This window comes from Mustela lutreola, chromosome 5 (assembly GCF_030435805.1).
Source record: "Mustela lutreola isolate mMusLut2 chromosome 5, mMusLut2.pri, whole genome shotgun sequence".
Lineage (NCBI taxonomy): Eukaryota > Metazoa > Chordata > Mammalia > Carnivora > Mustelidae > Mustela > Mustela lutreola.
The window spans coordinates 161603851-161623843 of record NC_081294.1 but is presented as its reverse complement, the minus strand read 5'-3'; the positions used below and the strand labels follow the sequence as shown (position 1 = coordinate 161623843).

Sequence of the window (19993 nt, the reverse complement as noted above, 5' to 3'; positions counted from 1 at the left end):
TCCCTTAGTAAATGGTGACTCACACGTCACAGCCCGCACTTGTAGGTGCGGAGAACTAGTTCCGATGCTGTTTAGACTCCGCTGGTTTTCAGGAAACAGAGGCCGGCAGGACACTGGTGTTCATACTTCTGACGCTCACCAAGTAAGCGCTTGCCTGGCAGGTGGGTGGCAGGGAATGGGAATGAGCCACTTGATTCATAAAACACAGAGACGTGTTCATGCCTCTCTTGGGCCCCCGGGCTGCGCGTGTCCCTGTGACGTTGGCGTTTCGGAAAGGCCGATGGACGGATTTGCGACACCGTCTCTGATGTCATCCTGCCGAGTGTTCTGTCCAGTCTGCAGAAATGCCTTTTCTTGGGCGTGGACGTGTGACTCACCCGACTCCCCGTGTTGGCCGTGAGACTCACACATAAGGGCGCACCGGCTGGGAAGAGACCTGGCCAGAACTGGGAGGTGTATCACGGTGAGAATCGGCGGGAATCTTTCCTGCTGTCTGAGAGATGGCACTGCCTTGCTGGGCATGTTGGCACGTGCCGACATCCGTGGACTTGAAGAGCGCGGCCCACGGCTGTCGGGTGTCGGGGGAGTTGCAGGTGTACTCAGTGGTCGGGCACACTATGCGGTCACAGACTGGGGACCTAACGGGCGTCATGTATGTGAGAAACGCGCCTGCTTCGTTCTGAGGAAGAACACGACAGACCGTGCTCCGTGGTCACCGGGAAAACTTCTCATTGATGGGGCCTGAGGGACTCCCCAGCCATCGTCATATCCCGGAAAACTAGCTGTGCTCCGGGTTCCGGCCAGATGTGTGGCCCTGAGCCAGAATGGCCTGGAATCCCACCCCCGCCAGCCCTCTGCTCTTGCCGCTGCGTGTGTGGCTTTCCATGCAGGAGGCTCCTGGGATCTGCGGATCTGGGATGCCCGGGGGCTCAGTTTAACATCTGACTCTTGGTTTTGGCTGAGGTCATGGTTGTGATCTGAGAGTCATGAGCTCGAGCCCCATGTTAGGTTCAGCACAGAGTCTGCTTGAGAGTCTCTCTCCCCATCCCTCCCCCCACCCCTGCTCATGAACGTGCTTTCTATCTCTCTCTAAAATAAATGAAAAATTTTAAATGGAAACACGGAGGGCATGGTGATGGGGGAGGGCACACGTGCGGCTCTCCGGGCTGCGGAGGGGACAACAGTAGGTGTCAGGGACACCTGTGACAGCCACTAAGATGCCAGGCCCAGGGACATGGAACCGATAAGGGAGCAGGAGCCAGAGGCGACCGGAGTTGAGGGAGGGCCGTGCAGGCGAGTCCTGACTGGACGCACACCAGCCAGATGCTGGTGAATTCCATTCCCCTCTGGGCTCAGGAGCAGCGACGTCACACTTGCTTCCATGTCGGTGAGTGTGCGAGACGCAGCGAGACATGGAGATCCTGATGGAGTGGGAAGTGACCAAACCCTGGATACAGTGCGATGCCCAGCATAGCAGCGTGGGCACGTTGAAGGGGCACTCGCTCATGTCACGGAAACCCAGAGCTCATGCCCGTGATCTGCTGGGTCCCCATCACCCAGCTTACCTGTGCCTGCCAGCATCTGGAAATAGGCCATCTGTGCCGTTCTGCCGAGTCCTCCTGACGGGACTTCCTGGTGGGGGAGTGGTAAGCGCAGACGACGGCCGGGGTTGGCACCCCCATGAGTGCATGAGGGTCTGTGTAGATGGCACACGCATGTCGTGTACTCAGGGCGGCGGCTGCTCCCGGGGCCATGGGGCCTCCTTGTCTCAGTGGTCGTTGCCAGCGCGCAGTGGGTGAGGAACAGTCCAGGCGCATGGGGATCCTGTCTTTTCTCTCCGAGCCCGGTCCTTTCTGACGGTAACGTGGCTGTTCCCTGTCTCGTTACAGGTGTGTCTCTTGAGAAATGCCGTGACAAAGTGACCATCACGGTTGAGTATCTCAGGTACGCACCATCGTTTCTAAAGCTCCCATTAGGTAAGGGGCAGTGAGACCTTCAGGGGCCCGGGGTTTCCTGCTCCCCACGCTGTGTGTCCCCTCGGATGGGAGTCATGCCTGGGTGTCAACAGTGGTCACTCCACGGTGGAGGATGCAGGTAGATGCCTCAGCTGCAGGCGTCCCTGAGACCCTGCATGTGCACACACCCAAGGCCTTTCTGGAGAAGGAGCCTCAGCCGGAGGCCTGTGCCCTGATCAGCTGTAAAGTTCCTCCTTCAGGTCAGCTCACTGGTCAGTCCCCTGCACACATGCACACACAGAGAAACCAAGTTTGTGCCTGAAATATCAGTGTGACGTGAGGAATGTACCCCAAGAAGGAGAGGAGGGAGGCACGCGTGTGCGAGGATGGTGAATGGACGCGTGTGAGAGGAGGGGAGGGCATGCTTGTGAGGAGGGGGGAGGGCACACGTATGTGGGGATGGGGGAATGGATGTAATGAGTCTGTGCTGTGAAGGGGTCACCCCACCCTGGACATGACCTAAATCTCTTGCTCGCCGAGCAGTGACCGGGTCAGTGAGGCGCCGCTGGTCCGTCCGGAAGTCTCAGTCCAGGTCGTAAACCATGACCTTTGCTGACTGCGCGGCCACCGTGCATTTACAACAGTGTGTGGTTGCTTTCCTCCTGGGCAGCCGGGACGGGCGTCCGGCACCTTCGTGCTTGTTGGGGCTTCGGCTCTGACCCTCTCAGTCAGGTGTGCGGCTCGGCGGGCATGGCCGCGCCCTCCTCTCCCTCGTACAGGAGCGGCCCTGCCCTGGGCTTGCCCGTTGGCCTCATTTCCTGTCCCTTGGCTGCTGCCCCATGCCATGGAGTCCCCAGCCGCTTCTGTCCACAGGTTCAGGGGTGACTCCCCGGCAAATCCGGCGCAGGAGGGACCGCACTGGACCGAAGGGCCGTGGACCTCATTCATCTTCCTGCTCCCCCCACCCCGAGACCTTGAACAGATTGGCCCCAGAAACCATGTGTTTTCCTGTCAGAGCCCCATGGGGTGACCTCACCCATATCCACATTCCTAGGGGAGTGAAGGTCCCTCCTATCGCTGTGCAAACATGTCAGGACAGCTCGCCACGTGACATCCCTCCCTCTGAGCCTGCACGTTGTGACTAGGGTATTTGGTGAAGTGCTAAGAGGGTCTGGGATCCTGAGAACGGCCTGAGGGGCTGGAGACACAGGAGGTGGCGTGGTCAGAGTGGCGGGAGCAGGCGTGTCCACCGTCAGCCTGGCCCTCCAGGGAGGAGTAAAGAACATGAAGCCCTGTGTCCCGTCCCATGGGGCTGGGGGAGTGTGGGCCACAAAGGGGGCAGCCACAGTGCAGGACGGGCAGGTCCTGGGATCCAGGGGGGTGCCCGTCCGGGGTGGACGGTCTGCTCGCCAGCTCACGGGAGGGGGCCCCTCGGGCACTAGCAGCTCCTGCCTGTGGCCTGGTGCTCCGGGTCCTGGGAGCAGGGACCACAGCCGCGCCTGCGTTCGGCAGGGAGGAGATGGCCTGGCATGGGCCGGTGTCTGCTTGGTGGCCGCAGGAAAGCCGGGCAGCTTGGACAGCAGATGCCTCTCGCTCCTGGTTCCAGGGACTGGACGTCGGAGGAGGACCTGGTTCTAAGACATCTCTCATGGCCATGTCCTCACGTAGGGAAGGAACAAGGGAGGCCTCAGGGGCCTTTTACGGGATGACCTTGTCACCTCCCACAGGCATCCAGCACCTTCCCATCCGGGAATGGGGACACAGACAATCCGTTCGCGACAGGGGTGAGGTTTGGTGAGATACAGGGTTTGGTATAGGCAGGGGAAGGTGCAGCAGGAGCTTCCCCTGATGGCAGGAGGGCTGCCGAACCATCTCTCCTCTTTCTTCTAAATCTCAGATGGAATATTGTGAAGAAACGTGGCAGGAAGAAGCTCACGGCACACGGGGCTCAGTGGCCTCCTGCCGCTCTGGGTCTCGGGTCAGACTGTGTGAGCAACGGCTTCACGCTGATTATCTCGGGAAGAGTGAGGGCCAGTGAGCACTGGCTGTGCATATGAGTCTCAGGCATGTGGCCTCGTGTCCGTGGGAGGCAGGGCCACCAGGTGGTCTGTGTGTCTGCCTGTCTGCCACATATCAGTGTTCCCATAGGGTGCCCACTCATGGTTTCCATGAGGGAGGGAAGTCACTTGTGGCCTGCCACCCGTGCCACATGAGATCCGCCTCCCAGGTTTCCTATGCGACGGGGATGTGGAATTCTTTATGAATTCAGTAAATGTCCATGGTCGTTTTATTGGGTTCTTTGTGAACTACAAGAGTTCAAATCTTAGTATCCTAAGAAACTGCGGTGTAGTGGCCGTAATCCTTCCTGAAATTCAAGCAAAGTTTCCAATGCTGAGGCCACAACATGAAGGCAGAGTTGCTCTTGCCTGCTCGACCCTCAACCCCACATCGGGTCATTGGTAGCGGGCAGCCACACTCTAGAACACGGAGTGAGCCTGGACCCTGTCCGTCCACGTCCTCAGCAACTACAGCTCTGTCCTCATGCCCCATCCGCATCTGTGTCCAGAATGGTCCATCTGGCGTCCCCTCCGGCTCAGCTCTGTCCCCACACCCCGTCTGCGTCCCTGTCCGGAAGCAGCCTTTTCCTGGGAGCTGTGGAGGCTGTGGGGATTAGGGTGGCCTGGATTCTGCTGAGTCGCTAGTGAGCCAGTCTGGAGAGCCCACGTGGAGACGCTGAGAGGCAGACTTGGTGCTGGCCCCGGGGCAGCGCTGTGCTGCTGGTGGCCGTCGGCAGGAAGAAAGTGTGGCTGTTGGATGTGAGCACCACTGTTGCAGCAAAGGAGGACAGAGCACGCTTCTCCTGAGTTCTTGGGGCTGCACACCTCACCGTGCAGCAGGAACATGGTGGTGTGCGGGAGGGTTAGGTCCTGCCGGACGTTGAGTGGGGCAGAGGAGGCCTCGTGCGTCACCCAACGGCAGGGGCAGGACTGGAGGCGGGAAGCCTGGCAGCAGCACACACAGCCCCATCTGCAGAGATCCAGACTGGTGGCTTCGGAATGATGGCATGTGTGGTGTGGCTTGACCTGGGTTGTAGCTTTTAGAAAGGGACGAAGCACTGGGCCCTCTTGGGTAAGCGTACGGAGCCGTACTCAACAGCTGTTCCATGATTTCAGGCTCACACGCTCCTCCTTGCAGGCGCTTGCAGAAGGGGAGGTAGACATTCACGCGACGTGGCGCAGCAGGATGACTGCAGCCTTGCTGTCCATGCTGTCCCCTGCTTCCGGCGGTCACGTGCCAGGTTCCTGGGTCCGCCCAGAGGTGCCCGGGGTCTCCTTAGGACGAAGCCTCGATGCTCCGTTCCTGCAGCAGGGGCCTCGCACACTCTGCTGATGTCTTCCCGTGTCTTCCCCACCGAGGTAAATGGACTGTCTCAGTCGCAGGAGCTGCTCACGGTTAGGATGGGCTTCCCGGGAAGATGGCTTTGTGTCTGAGGCTGTTCCCACATGGGAGACGGTGGAACACTTTCCCCTTCCTTTCCCAGGAGAGCCCCCCTGTCAGGGTCTGTGAGTTCTTGTTGGTTTTGTCGAGCTGTTAACAAGCTCTGGTCATCTTGTCCAGTTTTTAGAGGGACTAGGGGCGTGCCCCCCCTTTACCAGAGCAGATGCTCCGTGGGGAGCCTTCTCTCCCGAGTGCCCCCAGCAGCCATCTGGGGAATACCGGGGTCAGCAGAAACAAGTGCTGAATCCCCCTAATTTTTTCCTCCATGAAGTGATGATGGGGGTCGTGGTCCCAACACAGCTTTGTAGGTGGCGGGAGGAGGTGAAATGCTTAGGAGGCTTCTAGTCCCATTTCCAGGACGTTGCAAGGATGCTAATGATGTTGTGACCAACACGGGCTCGTCTCTGTGCCACTGCCAGCGGCCACGTCACACCACTGACTGGCAGCACATAGCCTTGACACCGGCGGGGGTGGGTTTGGGCACAGCGTGGCCAGGAGGTGAGGGGGCAGACCCACTCCACTCTGGCTGTGTTTTATCACTGGGCACGTGAGCTCAGGAACCTCCGATTCTTCTCTTTCCTGGAAAGTCAGAAATCTGGATTTTTAAAGTGATGCCTTGGTTTTTCTCAAAACAGATTTGTAGGGGGTGCCTGGGTGGCTCCGTGACCTGAGCCTCTGAGTCTTGGTTTTAGCTCAGCCGTGTTCCTGGGGTCCTGCCTGGGCTGCACGTCAGCTTTGTGCTGGGACCAGAGTCTGCCTGCTTCTCCCTCCCGCCCCTCCCCTACGCATTCTCTCTCTCAAAACAGAGAGATGTGCGGGTCACACTTGGCCTCCCCCCCCCAGTTTGGTGCTCCCACCGGATGGGACCCATTCCCTGCAACGGGCTGGGGGCATCCACAGCTCCCTGGTGGGGTGGCCTCCACTTGGGGTAGGGAGAGGACATGGAGAAGAGGAACTCGCAGCTCAGAACGGTGATAGGGTGACCCCAGGGCAGGTGCGGGCATTCCTGGCCCTGGACCTTTGCTCCCGGCCCTGGTCCGCAGTCCTACCCATTTCGTTCGTCTTTGTGTTTTCCACTCATGTGGCTTGCGACACCCAGAGTGTCAGAAAACGTCCGACAGATAAGTACTTTGACAACAAAGAACAGAAAGTCAGGACTAGGGTTAAGTAAATCAGCCGATGTGATGCTTGTGCTGGGAAGGACAGGGGAGAGGCCCTGGTGTCACATGGGCGTGGGCCCTGGACCCTGGTGCTGGCGCCTCGGTTCAGGTGTCTACCTTCTGCCCATTTTCTGTGTGAGGCCGGATGGAGGGGGTTGCTGCAGGGTCCCAGGGCAAGATCGGCATGTGCTGACAGCCCAGACTCTCACCACCCACCCCGCGTGAGGGGCCAGGTGTGGGGTCCTGGGTGGCCTCCTGGGGCTGGGGTTTCTGGAAGGCGCCCCATCTGAGTAACGTCTCTGCTTGCCTGCAGGGTCCCCGGGGCCATCCAGTGCCCACGGCAGCCGGGCCTGCTCCCCACAGTGCAACAGTGGCGTGCGTCTGAACGGCAACCCCACTAGTACAGTAAGTAAGCACGGCTTCTCTCTCTCCGACTGAGCGTGGGACTGGTCGGCACAGATGCCCCAGAGGGGGCAGGTCCCACACGCTGGCCAGTGCAGAGCACAGATGTAAGACAGGATGGAGGATGCCACTGGCCGGCATTCGTTTCCCTGGGGGACACCTTGATATGCCACGACAGGGGGTCATACTCGTGACTTGTATCACCGCGAGCAGGAGGCACAACCAGCTCCGAGGCAGACCTCATTGTCCTGCTCTCATCTGCTGAGCAGTGGACCTTGTCTTCAGGATGCCTTTGTCAGGTCCCCTTGGTGGGGGGGGGGGGCACTGCCCAGGGTTTGTTCCCGAATCAGGACAAGCCCCTGAGCAAGCACGAGGCTGTGTGCCTGCGCTGAGTGTCCATGAGGCTCCAGATGCCCTCCCCATCCAGAAGCACCGCGGGGCTGGAGCAGGGCAGTGGACCGGCTACGGAGCCTCCTCCCACAGGGGCCTGGTCCTGCTCCCCAACCAGTGGGCCTGCTGTAACCTCTTCCCGGATGTGAGCTGTCCCCCAACGGCATCTGTGGGCACAGATCAGTCACGTAAGCATCTGAGAATGCTCTGTTGGAAATCTTACCTAGGAGCACGGCTAACACCACCGGCTGCCAGGCCTGCGGTGGAGCCCGAGAGCGAGGTGTAATGTTCCGAAAATGGCATCATTTCTGGTTTGAACCCTTTAATGTCACTCTTGATATGTAAAGATGGCAGTTAGCATCTTGGTCAGCCGTGCAGCAAAATATCAGCACAAAACCCCACGAACTCAACTCAGATCTATAACCAGAATATTGTCACTGGCTTTTCAGTCTGCATGTCACATGTCTATACTGGCTCCTGGCCCAACCCAGAGGCAAACAACATCCTGGATCTATGTCATCCCCTTGATCGAATATGTTTGTGTGTGTGTGTGTGCACGTGCGTGCACGTGTGTGTGTGCACATTGTGTGTGTGTGTGTGTGTGTGTGTGTGTGTGCAACCCTGAAAAGACGCCATTTCATCTAATCCTAACCCTTACGAAGTATTGCTCCAGGACAGCATTCGGGGTTTACGCTTTTCTCACCGTCCTGGTTTCAGGATCCGCAGAGGTCACAGCGAAAGGGCCTCGTGCTGTGTTGCTGCTGCTGTGCATGAGCCACGGTTGGTTTCCCGACCGTCGTCAGGCAGTGGGCCTTCAGCATGTTCTGTGGGCCAGCACGTGGTGGGTGAAATCTGGTGGCCGTGGTCAGAGGGCGAGTTCCCTGGTGTTTGCTTTCCGGCATGACGTGGCTCCTGTGCCCGCACCTGCAGGGATGTCCCCACTCCCGCCCCCGCAGCCTGGGAAGCCCCGCTGGCCACTGCCCCCACCCTGCTGTCTCAGGGGCTTTGATCCGTGGCGTGTATACAATGGCCGCTCTGCCTGGGACGGATTTTGTTTCCACCCGCGCAGACGAGGTCCGCAGCTCCTCCTCCGTGTTGATGTCTGGTTCTATCTTTTGGCGACCTGTCCTCCCACCTGTGTGCAGGCACGAGGTTGTCTGTCTGCCACACCGACCCACAGGGATGCTGTGGTGCTTTCGGAGCAAACCCTGCTGCGTGCTGGCGGCAACAGCTGGTTGTCCTGTCGGGAGGAGTGAATCTCCGCGGATGATGCACCCACATCTTCCTGGGGTTCTAGAATCCGCTTTGCGGACCCTTTCCTTTCCCTTTGCTCATAAAAGACACTTGCTTGTACTTTCTTCCAAGTGTTTTCTTGTTTGCTTTCCATGTCACATCTCAAAACCAGATGAGACTTTTGTAAAACAAAAGTGGGAAGTAAGGATCAGATTCGTTTTCCTGGGTAACAGCTCATCGAGACCTGTTTCCTCAGGGGCCATGGTGCTGCCTGGATCCTTGGCCACGTGTCCCGGCCACGGGTTTACCACTGAGCACAACTCGTACTTTTTCCATCAGCATCCAGGTCTGTGCCATGCTTAACCGCCGCGCGTTTGTAGTGCAGCGTGTGCCGGCCATGACCTCCCCACCTCCTTGTCCGACGGTTGCTCCCATCCTCGCGCCTCCTGTCTTTCTTGTGAACTTTACAACCTCTGACCAGATCCCATGGACGTCTTGGGATCAGATCTGCAGGGATCTGAATGTTGTACAGTCACGGAAAGAATCTATCACTTTAAGATTTCTCAATCTTTTTTTTTTTCTTTTTTATTATTTTCCACACAAGAGCATTCATTTTGCCGCTGGTCCTCCTCAGAGCCATGTACCACCAACTCCGACTCATTTGTGTTCCCTTACTCCTTTCCCTTTACTTGTGTTTTCGTGTTTTCCTGTGTCCTGCGCTCTGGTCTGGGCCCCTTGCGGGAGCCTGTGGTAATGACTGGACATGCTGGCTCGTTTCTGATCACAGACGCAGGATTCTTATCCGTCCCCTTTACTGTCCTTCTTTTCTTCTTGATCTTTAAACTATTTTGGTTAAGTTCTTCATGTGTCTTTCCTCTAAAGTTCTCGTCTGCACGTTAGAAATGTATTTGCTTAACTTCTACTAATTTAGAGTTTGCCCTTGAAGTGTTGCCGTCATCTCCTCTGTTTGCAGCGCAAAAACGTACCCATCCCCAGCTCCTTTTGGAAGGACGTGTGGACCTCGCACCCTGTCCTGGTGGTTCCCCAGGGTGTCCCCGTGTGGCCCCATGGCGCGTGAGGTTTGGGTCGCGCCTCATGGAGCCTCCTGTCGTCCGCAGGATGTCCCGCATTTGATGCTCTTACAGACTCAGTGGCCCTTCTCAGGGACTCTGAATGGAAACCCAGACCTGTGGGCTGCCAGTCTGTTTCAGGTTATTTTAAAACTGGTTATTTTTTCTAAACTTAATCCTGTTTCCACTTTCTGTGGTGTCTAGTGATAACACCAGGACGTTTTCTTTCGGTGTGGCTGTGGGTCTGGGGCCGTGTGCTCAGGCAGCTTCCTGCATGGTGACCGGAGACAGCCTCCTCCTTGTCTCTGACACCCCGTGTTTCCTGAATCCACGTCCTTGGCCTCCATCGGGGCCCTTGGCTCCCCGCGGGCCTTACTCCAGCCCCAACCCTGGGACTTGGAAGCCATGTATGCTCGAACGCCTCATTCTGTCTGCCAGAGCCCCTACTTCTCCACATTTCCTTTCATTTCTCGTTGGGTTAGCTGCTGGGGAATTTCTTAAGATCTTTATTTCATTACTTTTTTCAGCTTTGTACAGTGTCCTGAACGGTCTGCTGAGGGCTGTTTTTTAAAAAACCATCAAGGATTGCGTTAATGCGATTCCTCGTAAATGAGAGTCGTGTGGGGCGAGGGATGCACGGAGTGCACTTGAGAAAGGAGTGGACAGGGTTGGGGAGAAGCTCCCCGTGGTCTCCCCACACCTCCCTTTCATGGCCTCGGGCCCGGTGGACATGTGGCTCACGCTGGCATGGGCGCAGGACCCAGCGCGGGGCTGTGAATGTGCATCCTCAGCCGTCCTCCCGCCCTTACTGCAGAAGGGGAAGAGAGGGCTTCAGAGCTAGTCAGTGCTCTCAGACTGGTCCAGCCAGTCCCCTTCCAGACAAGCTCTCTGAGTGGTTCAAAACGCGTCATAGAGGATCTGAATACCAGAGAATCAAAATATAGTCATTTTAAAAAAGATATCAAGATTCAAAATCCTATAAAAAGCCTTAAAGGCCTCCTCCTTGGTTCTCCAGATGGAGACACTAGTCCCACTCATGTCTAGCAGCTGGCCCACCGTACGCTTTGAGCTGCTGGGCTTTCCCTTCTGGACGCGACCGAGCACTGTGGTCATCCCTTACCCTCAAGGGAGGACTGTGTCACACACAGCCGAGTGGTTATGCACCCATGGGTGGGAGAGTAAAGGGACCCCAGCCGCACTTCGTTTTACGGAAAGAAATAAGTTGGAGACGTTATCGGACTCTCAGGGTCTGGACCACTTCTCATGGGGACTTTTCAGAATGGCTCAGGTCGCTTGCATTCTCCTAGGACTGAAGCGGCCAAGCACGAGACGGGGCTGGTTCCGAGCCGCTCTGTAATCCAGGATCCCTCAGGGGTGGTCTCTGGCTCGGCGGCGGAGCCTCTGAGCGCACCATGCCTGCAGCCTCGTTGAACACGTCCATGTGCCAGCGCTGCTGGGTGTTGCTGGGCGGCCATGTGTGTGACAACTGTTCTGTGTGTTTATTCTGAACTAGAATTTTAACCGCCCCTTCCCCCTCCCAGAGTTGCCACCCCCGCTCCCGGAGATGAGGTCAGCTCACTCTTGGTCTCAGGGCGCTCCCAGGGGAGGGTCCGGGCCTGAGGCACCCAGGGGAGGGTCCCGGCCTGAGGCACCCAGTACCCATCATCTGGACACATGGCGTTCTCAAAGTAAATGCAGATGGGAGCGGCAGGAGAGGCTAGAGCTGTTAAGAAACTGTCTTAATTCTGAGTCTATTCAAGAAGAATTAGGCAAGTACCCACTGTGGTGCCCATAACCCTTCTCCACCCCAGAGAGAATCAGATGCAGACCCGAGTCTTAGCTCACACCCAGGTGACTGGATTAGGCCACATAGCTGGTCGAGGGGGTACCAGGGGCAGCCCTGTGGCCACAGCTGCAAGGCCTACCTGCCGTGGGATGCACGGACAGTCACATGCTTGCTCTGTGAGGAGCTTCATGGTTTCCATGGAGGCCCTGCGGGAAAGCTCTTCCCAGATGCCTGGGCAGGCTCCTCCCCGGGGCCCTTGGCAGATGTGCCCCAGCCCTCCTATGCAAGCCGCTTACCGCCTGTGTTCTCTGAGCGCCTGCAGGCATGCAGCCCAGAACGTCCACACACCCACACCAGGCACAGCAGTTGCCAGGACAGCAACCCACCTGTGTCCCCGGGAGGAGGAAGGATGGACCAGTGTCCTCCAGACTCAGCATGGATGAGTTGCTCAGGGCCCCAGGAGCAGGCTCCCTGCTGGGCAGCCTAGCACCTGTGTCTGGTGCCTGTTACTTGGTCCCTCTCTTGCTGCCTCCCTAGAGCTAGGACTCGGTGCTGTGGAAATACCCAGCAGCATTTGTTTTGGGGAAACCCGCCCTTCTGCAAGTAGAAGGTCTCACGTCCCTGCAGATGGCCCATTTAGGAGCTGTTTCCTCCCTGGAGATTGTCGGCAAGATTCCCACACACTTCGCCATAACCTCCTGGGTTTCCCAGGGATAAGCTGACTTGCAGAACGTGGTCCAGTCTGTAACCGCAGGACGCTTGCCGCTGCTACAGGAACGTTGGTCTGCTGGGACGGCGTGCACCCCTGGTGGCAGAGGCGCGAGCGCTCAGGACTTCCCTATGTGTGCGCATGTGAGTGTGCGTGCGTGCGTGAGTGTACGTGTGTGTGCATGCACGTGTGTGTATGTGTGCATGGTCGGTGCCATGGGTCATCTCTCCTGCTGCTTCAGGAGTCGCCTCGGAAGAAGAGGGGGAAAGGCCAGGGCAGGGGCGCGGCGAGCAAAGCGCAGAGTGCCAAGGCCATGGGGACCCGTCCCTGCAGCCGCCCAGTGCTTTTGCCATCGTTCCCCTGAGGAGAAGGCAGGTGAGGCCAGCGGGTGTCATCAGGCTTGTGCTTCCCGCTCCCCACCCTGTCCTGGTGCACACTCCTCGTGATCTGAACCAGGGGAAGCCGGAGCAGCAGGGAGCCCTGCCCAGGTGTTTGTCAAGTGTTTCTCCAGTAACTGTTGCTTTTTTTCCCTGAAAAATATCTTGACCAAAATGTTGGTCTGGCGCTGGGTGTCGGTGGAATTTGCTGTTCTGAGGGTAACGTGGGCAGATGAGAGAATTGAGGTTCACAGGGTACATCCAGGGCCCCAAGTGACGAGTAGCAAGGATAAGTAGCAGCATTGAAGCCGGGTCTGTGTTGGGGTTAAACAGCGTTTCTTGTTGAAGGGATATACTTGTATAAAATACACATTTTCATGTTTACGTGATTGTGATCACACAGCATGTGTTTCTCCTTTGCTTATGTTGTGCACAGTAGGTGTGTGTGTAAGCGTTTATTCAGAAGGCTGAGTCAGTCCAGAGACAGAACGGGGTGAGCCCAGGAAGCTCCAGGCAGCAGATGTCAGGACCCAGCGGGGCGGGGAGCGTGCTCAGAGTGCCTCAGACCCGCCCCTCAGTGCTGCATTAGGGATTGTTCTTGCCTGGTTCTGTCCAGCACATGCATGCGGGCGTGGCAGGCTGTCATGTTCACACAGAGACCGTGGACAGATGTGAGAACCTATGGGGGATGCTTAGCAGGTGTTGTCCGGAGTTTCACTGAATGTGAATCACGACCGATTTACACTCAGACCTCAGAAGCGTCTCATCATCACTTCTCAGTGCAGGGTACTTCCTCCCAAGCCACAGTTTGGGCGTGTGTGGGCCTCTGTTCTGCTTCAGGAACCAGCACGACCTGACCTCTTCAACCCCTGCAAGCCTGGCTGTGCCTGGGCCCCCCAGCTCCAAGCCCCAGACCCGTCTCAGACAACATCGCATGTGCCATCTGTGGGATGATGGAGCACGCAACAGCCACATCTGTGGTCTGCGTCCCCCATTCTTTTACATCCAGGGACCTAGTAAAGAGCAGGAGCGACCAGACCAGTGCTGTCAGCACTGTTGCAGGAGAAGTAAGCACCTGTCACGGGGAGGCTCACAATGCTGTCACCACACACAGACCCCTTGTCCTGCCCATAGCCTGCATGACCACATACCGCATCCCTTGCCGCTCTGTGGGGACCCTCTGGTGTCACAGGACTGATGAGACGAGGGGTGGGCCCAGGGGGTGGGGAGGCCATCGGCACGAGGACACCAGCAGTCACTTCTGGGAGGGGGTAGCAGAGGGGCCCAGCCTCTCTGGGTGGGCCCAGCCTCTCTGGGAGGAAGCGCCCATGGCCGCTGGGAGAGGACCACAGAATGAGATGCGGCATTCCTCACCCTTGTTGTGGCAGTGGCTTCCGTGGACATGGTAGCTGCGACCTTCTCACCCATACCTGGAGTTTCAGCAAAATCCTTCTGTGTGATAGATCCCTACTAACATTACCCTTAGTTATATTACACCCTTTCAGTTTTATAATTCTGTAGGAGCGACAGCTGAAACTTCTTCTTTTATATGACAATGTGGAAATGGTGCACCACTGCTCTTGCATTAAATGTAATTTATATTCAATGTTTCTGCTTTTTTATCTCATGCAGTGGATTTGCTTTTATGTTAAATGCACAAAATGACTATTGTGGATTGTGGATCGTGACTACGGTATATCGTGTGTAAGGAAGTAGGATCCTCGGTTTCTTTTAAAATGTGTGGTGTGTCACGAGGAGTAAAGACAGAGGAGGGTCGTGCTTCCTGGGGGTGCTTTTCCTTGGCCTGCGTCTTCACGGCTGCAGCCACACTGCAGGCGGTGGGGAAACCGGGTCTGCGTGGCCCTGGCAGCAGCTCCCGGCAAGTGCAGCACAAACCACAGGAAGGGACTCGGGAGGAGGAAAATCCTCTGCATGAAACAGTTTCCCTAGTGTTGAGACCTTGCCACGTCGAGACACCTGAGACGTTCCAGGGAAATTGAGGGACACACAGATAGGAAATTAGGAAACATGTGACTCCGAAACAGTATATAAGTTTAAACTCCTGTGAATCGCTGACCAAGAATTATCTAATTTAGTAAATGGTAAGTTCTGGGAATATCAAATCTTCTGTGGGTTCCACGTCCCCTCCTGTAACCCATGTTAGCTGTAGACTCTTTCTGCGTAAAAGGCGCAATAAGTACTTCTGATGCTTCTTAAATGCTATTGCGTTCAATAAATACGTGTTCTGAAGTCTGCAACTGTACCCAGTACTTGGAGGAAAGCGCCAGGCTGGATTCGCTCCTGCCTCACAAGGCACAGGAATGCTGCTCTGGTGTCCCCGAAGGCCTCTCATGGGGACTTGGGGTTGGGCTGTACGTGGCTGCAAGCCCTGGGGAGGTGGGGCTAGGTCAGGACCTGGCACAGAGCAGCTCGGTGACATGGAGCTGGCTCCTGTCTGCCCTCCTGCTTCCCCGAGCATGTCTGTGAGGCCCGTGACTCGTGGGGACCCCTAGCGGTCCTCCTGGTGTCACCAGGATGGGTGCACGATGGATTGAAGGTCCCTGAGGCAGCTTTGGCACCCACCTTCCCAGTGTGACATGTCGGTTGTGGTGTGGAGTCCTGCTTCTCAGGCGGCGCCAGCAGGTCAGGTGCCCGGAGTTGCTCTGCTCCAGCCCAGTGGTCCATGACACATGTGGACAGTGGCCCTGCCATGGATGCCTCCCGCCGGCTCGTGCATGCATAGCTGGGGGTGCCAGGAGGAGGCCATGGGGCCGGGCGGTCCCATGCCGGAGACATACTCGCAGGGGCAGCAGTTTCTGCAGCAGAATCGCCACCCGCCAGTCACTGAGGAAGCTGGAGGAAGGACCACGGTGCAGACCCAGCACAATCGCCAGCGCCTTCCCCGGAACTAGCACACAGCCCCCCACCCTGCATCAGGGTGATGACAGTTGAAGTAAGGGACGAGACCCCGGACGTGACTGTTTGGAAGGGCTCATGATGCTGCCATCACAAGAACCCCTCATCACGTATGTCACATCCTTACCTGAAAGGAAATACTGAATGCGATTGATCACAGAAATATTAAAAAATCCTTCCCTTAAAGAAAATCTTCCCCATCAGAGCAGTGCTGTTGAACTCAGAGGCAACAGTTCTGGGCAGCTCCTCGGCCTCTGGTGCAAAACCATGGGTCCTGACCAAGTGTTTCCTCGTATGTGTACTTCAAAAAGATGAGATTGGAGACCCCACACTGGTGCCTGCGCCGAGACCCAAATGCACCTGACCGTCTGCGTCGTGCCCAGGGGAAGTCTTGTAGGGAAACCAGTCTATTCAGACTGTGTTAGATTTCATTTTCCCCCATTTTTTTTAGGAGTATCAGTGAGGGGCATCTTAGTTCTCCACGAAAAAAGAGAAGTGTTCATTAAAGTATTACGTGCATTTTGTTCTAATCGATTTCACTTCTAAAAACACGAGTTCTGTGACGGGGTCGTAACCTCTGAGTATGACGAGGAGTGTCGTTAAGCCCATCTCCTCAGGGCTGTAGTGGCGAGGGCAGGAAGCAGTGTGCTGGGACACATCTGGGCTGCGCCCTCACAAGGCGGCCCACCTGCTCTCAGGGTCGTGCATGGACCTGACAGCCCCGGCGGCTTCACGCTGTGGCCACATCAGGCTGGGAGCGTCACTCTTCCACACAAGCTGACAGTACAGCGGTAATGGTAACTGTGACCCATCCTTCCATCTCTGCTGGGTTGTGAGGGCCCGACAGGGGTCCCCATCAGCCAGGTCAGCATGACCCCCCTTACCCCAGCCACGCATTGCCCCGGGTCACTGTGCGCAATACGAGTGGGCTGTGTTCTGCACCATTCCGGCTGTGTCTGTGACAGCCTGAAATTGCGTAGGGAACGGGCCCAGCCTCCAGCGGGATTTCCCAGGGTGGAAACACAAACGTGTGACCCACAGCCCTGTTGTCTGTGGGCAGCACACTCGGTTGTGACTGAACATGAGGTAGTGAAACGTGGGCTGCTTGCTAGAATTTAAGCCTTTCTTAGGGTTCATAATCATTAGTCTTTGCTGATAAAGACCAAAAAGAAATTGAAGCGTGATGGTTGAGCGTGTCTAAGAGCAGCCCTGAGCCACGACAGTCCCACGAGGGAATGAGCCACACATGGCACGGGTCGAGGTTAGGACCTCCCATCTGTGGTCACATAATTGGGGTGTCATGTGCCACCTTCTCAGTGACCCCAGTGCGAAAGCACTCCATCGTCACTGGTGCTCCGTTGCATTGGGAGATCAAGAATGCAGAACTTCCGTAATATCACCAAACACCTGCTGCCCACTCCGGTGACCTGTTTGTTAACTTTGTGCACATAAATGTGGGAGAAGCTGGGGCCCTGGAGAGAGCCTCAGGCTGAGCACAGATGGCTGCAGTCCCGCGTGAAGGACATAGCACTCTCTGCAGGTATGAAAATATCATCCAAATCATGGAGGACAAGGGGAGATGGAGAGGAGAAGGGAGTTGGGGGAAGTCAGAGGAGGAGATGAACTGTGAGAGATTGGATTCTGAGGATCAAACTGAGGGTTTGGAGGGGCGTGGTGGGGGGTTGGGTGAGCCTGGTGGTGGGTATTTTGGAGGGCACAGATTGCATGGAGCCCTGGGTGTGGTGCATAAACAATGAATTCTGAAACACTGAAAAGTAATTAAAAATAAATTTTAAAAAATCATCTTAGTTTATTTGAAATGATTTTAACATCAGCATTAATATTTCTGTTTCAAAAATTGCATTTAGACCGAAGTGTGCATTGACTGATGAACAGGTAAGAACAATTTGTGCGCACATGGAGTGTCACCGCCAGGAAGGAGGAACCTTGCACTTGGCCGTCTTGCTGTGCAGCGAGAGTGTGTTATGCTGAGTGGGATCAGAGGGAGACAGACACCGTATGACCTCCCCCAGGCGGATTTAAGAAACAAAGCAGATGACTCCGTGAGGGTGAGAGAGAAGAGAACGGGAAACAAACTGCAAAAGACGCTTAATGACCGAGAGCAAACTAAAGGGTGGGTGGACAGAAGTGGGTGCAGGATGGGCTGGATGGGGGACAGGAGGGCCCTTGTTAGGGTGAACCTGAGTGTCATGTGTAAGTGATGATCACTGAATCTCCTGAAACCAGTATTGCCCCGTGTGTTAACTAATGAGAACTTAAATAAAAATTTTTTAAAAACTAAAACTTAAAAGTTGCATTTAGGTCCTGCCCTGGGTGGTGCTTCACCAGCAGACAGTGGACATGTGTCAACACACTTCCTTCTCATGACAGACACAGTGTGTGAGGTACAGGGTGTCCCTGCCACAGAGAAGCCGTGTTTCAGAACGTGTGTCAGAGCAGGTGCAGGTCAGATTAATGGAGACCCTGAAGTCCTAGCTCCCTGCCTGTGAAACATGAGTCTCAAAGAAAGGGACCTAAGAATTTATCTTGTACAATTTCCCTGTGTGTTTCAGTGCACAGTGAAATTTTCAAGTCTTTACATAAGGAGTGGACATAGAAATAAGACTGAGCAGCTGGTGGCGTGAATCTCCCATCCGGCACCGGTTCTGGGATCAGCGGGCACTGGTAGAACAGGGAGTGCTCAAAGCCCACACAGCATTTCCTCTGCAAAAGAACCACCACACTCAAACCAAAACCAAAAACAAGGCACACCTGTTCTCAGGCTCTGGGCGGCTGGCAGTCAAACACCATGAGCCCTGAGAGAAGGGACATCGCACAGCGAGCACGGCCTGGCACCGTGGGACTCCAGGATAGCACGTGGTCCTGCTGTCCTGAGGAGACAAAGATAAGGATGTGGACCTCTGCATCAGCCTGAAGCTATGGGGCAAGAAGGCACCAGAGTCCCCTGAAGGAGCGGGGAGTGGGGAGTCGGTGTATGTAGGGTTTCCAGAAGTCCTTGGTTGAATGCCAGGATGCCAGTGCACCAGGAAATGCCATCTGGTGTCCCTCTGGAAAGGCACTGAGGGGCACGAGCACACAGATACTAGAGGTCTAGCGGCGCTCACAGCATTGCAACTCCGCCACAGCCAGAGTGGGAAACCTGTTAACTCCCAGACCTACAGCAATGAGGTCCTAAACTATCCTAAACAGAGCCTCAAACCAAGCTTGGCAAACACCTGCAGACAAGACAGTGTTGGAGGTGGAATGCCCTAAAGTCCCAGGGGTTTAAGAAACACCTTCGTTTTCCAAAAATACCACCCCTGTGTTCAAAGTGACCAGAGTAAGTGAGCTGCCTGCTGACCAAAAGTCCCCGGGAAAAAGAGGTAACCATGACCTTGTGTCATTGACAGTGGGCAGTATGTAATTGGAAATCACTAGTGATGTGAAGAAACAAGAAGTGATAGAAAAGTTAAAAAAAAAAAATGAAAAAATGTAATCAGTAGAAATAGACCCCATGTGAAGATGTTGAATTTAGCAGACAAAGGACTTAACACTTTCAAATATGTTGAAGGCCTTAGAAGAAAACATGGTCTTCATGACTGAACAGATAGGAACTCTTAGTGAGGAAACCGAGACTTCAGAAGATAAATGGTAACCATAATAACTGAACTAAACACCACTAGTTTGGCTTCCCGCATAAGGATGATGGCAGTAGAACTGGTCAGGATACTGGGGGATGAACTGAAATGTTGTCAGTTTCAAGAACACAGGGAAAAAGACTGACAGAGGAGCACTGGTGACATTTGGGACACATCAAGGGGACGAGTCCCAGAAGGAGAATGGAAAGGAATACAAGCAGGATGCATACGAAGAAAACTATCTACAGGCAAATTCCCACCCAACCATGGAAAGCCAAAGAAGAGAAGGACATTGAGGCATCAGCCAGATTTTAAAAAGACATTTCTTACCCAGGAATAATGATGTAAATGACTGTTTATTAAGAATTTTACATGCAGAGGAAAATATTCTTTAAAAATGACAGGATACAGACATTTTAACGTGAACCTAAGCTAAGAAAATGTCACCAGCAGAGCTGCACTAAAAGAAATCCTAAGAGATGACCTTCCAGAGGAAAGAACAGGGTGGCAGATGGAGATGCACACACAGGAAGGAGTAAGGGGCTCCGTAAGTAGTGAGTATGTGCGTGTGTTTATAAAATACCTACTTTTATTCTTCTCTGAGTTTCCTTTCAAGTTAAGTGATAGAATATAGCAAATCAACATGGAGGTGATGGTGTGTGTGGAAGTAAGAGATGCATCAAGTAGAGCCCCACTCAGCAGACAAGAGTGGTCTCAATTTCTGCTCAGGTCGTGATATCCAGCCATGATCGAGTCCTGCATTCGGCTCTGTGCTCAGCTCTGCTCGAGGGTCTCTCTCTCCCTCTCCGTTTGCTGCTCCCTCTGCTCATGTGTATGTTCTCGCTCTAAAAGTAAAGTA

General features: G+C 55.2%; 1 protein-coding gene across 1 annotated transcript in view; it reads left to right on the top strand.

Annotated features, from left to right (window-relative positions):
* LOC131831241 (gamma-2-syntrophin-like) overlaps nucleotides 1-19993 on the top strand; it is a 129568-nt gene that overhangs the window by 33492 nt on the left and 76083 nt on the right. Inside the window, 2 exon segments of the mRNA XM_059173401.1 lie at nucleotides 1904-1976; nucleotides 6927-7018. Coding sequence (XP_059029384.1) covers nucleotides 1904-1976; nucleotides 6927-7018 — 165 coding nt within the window.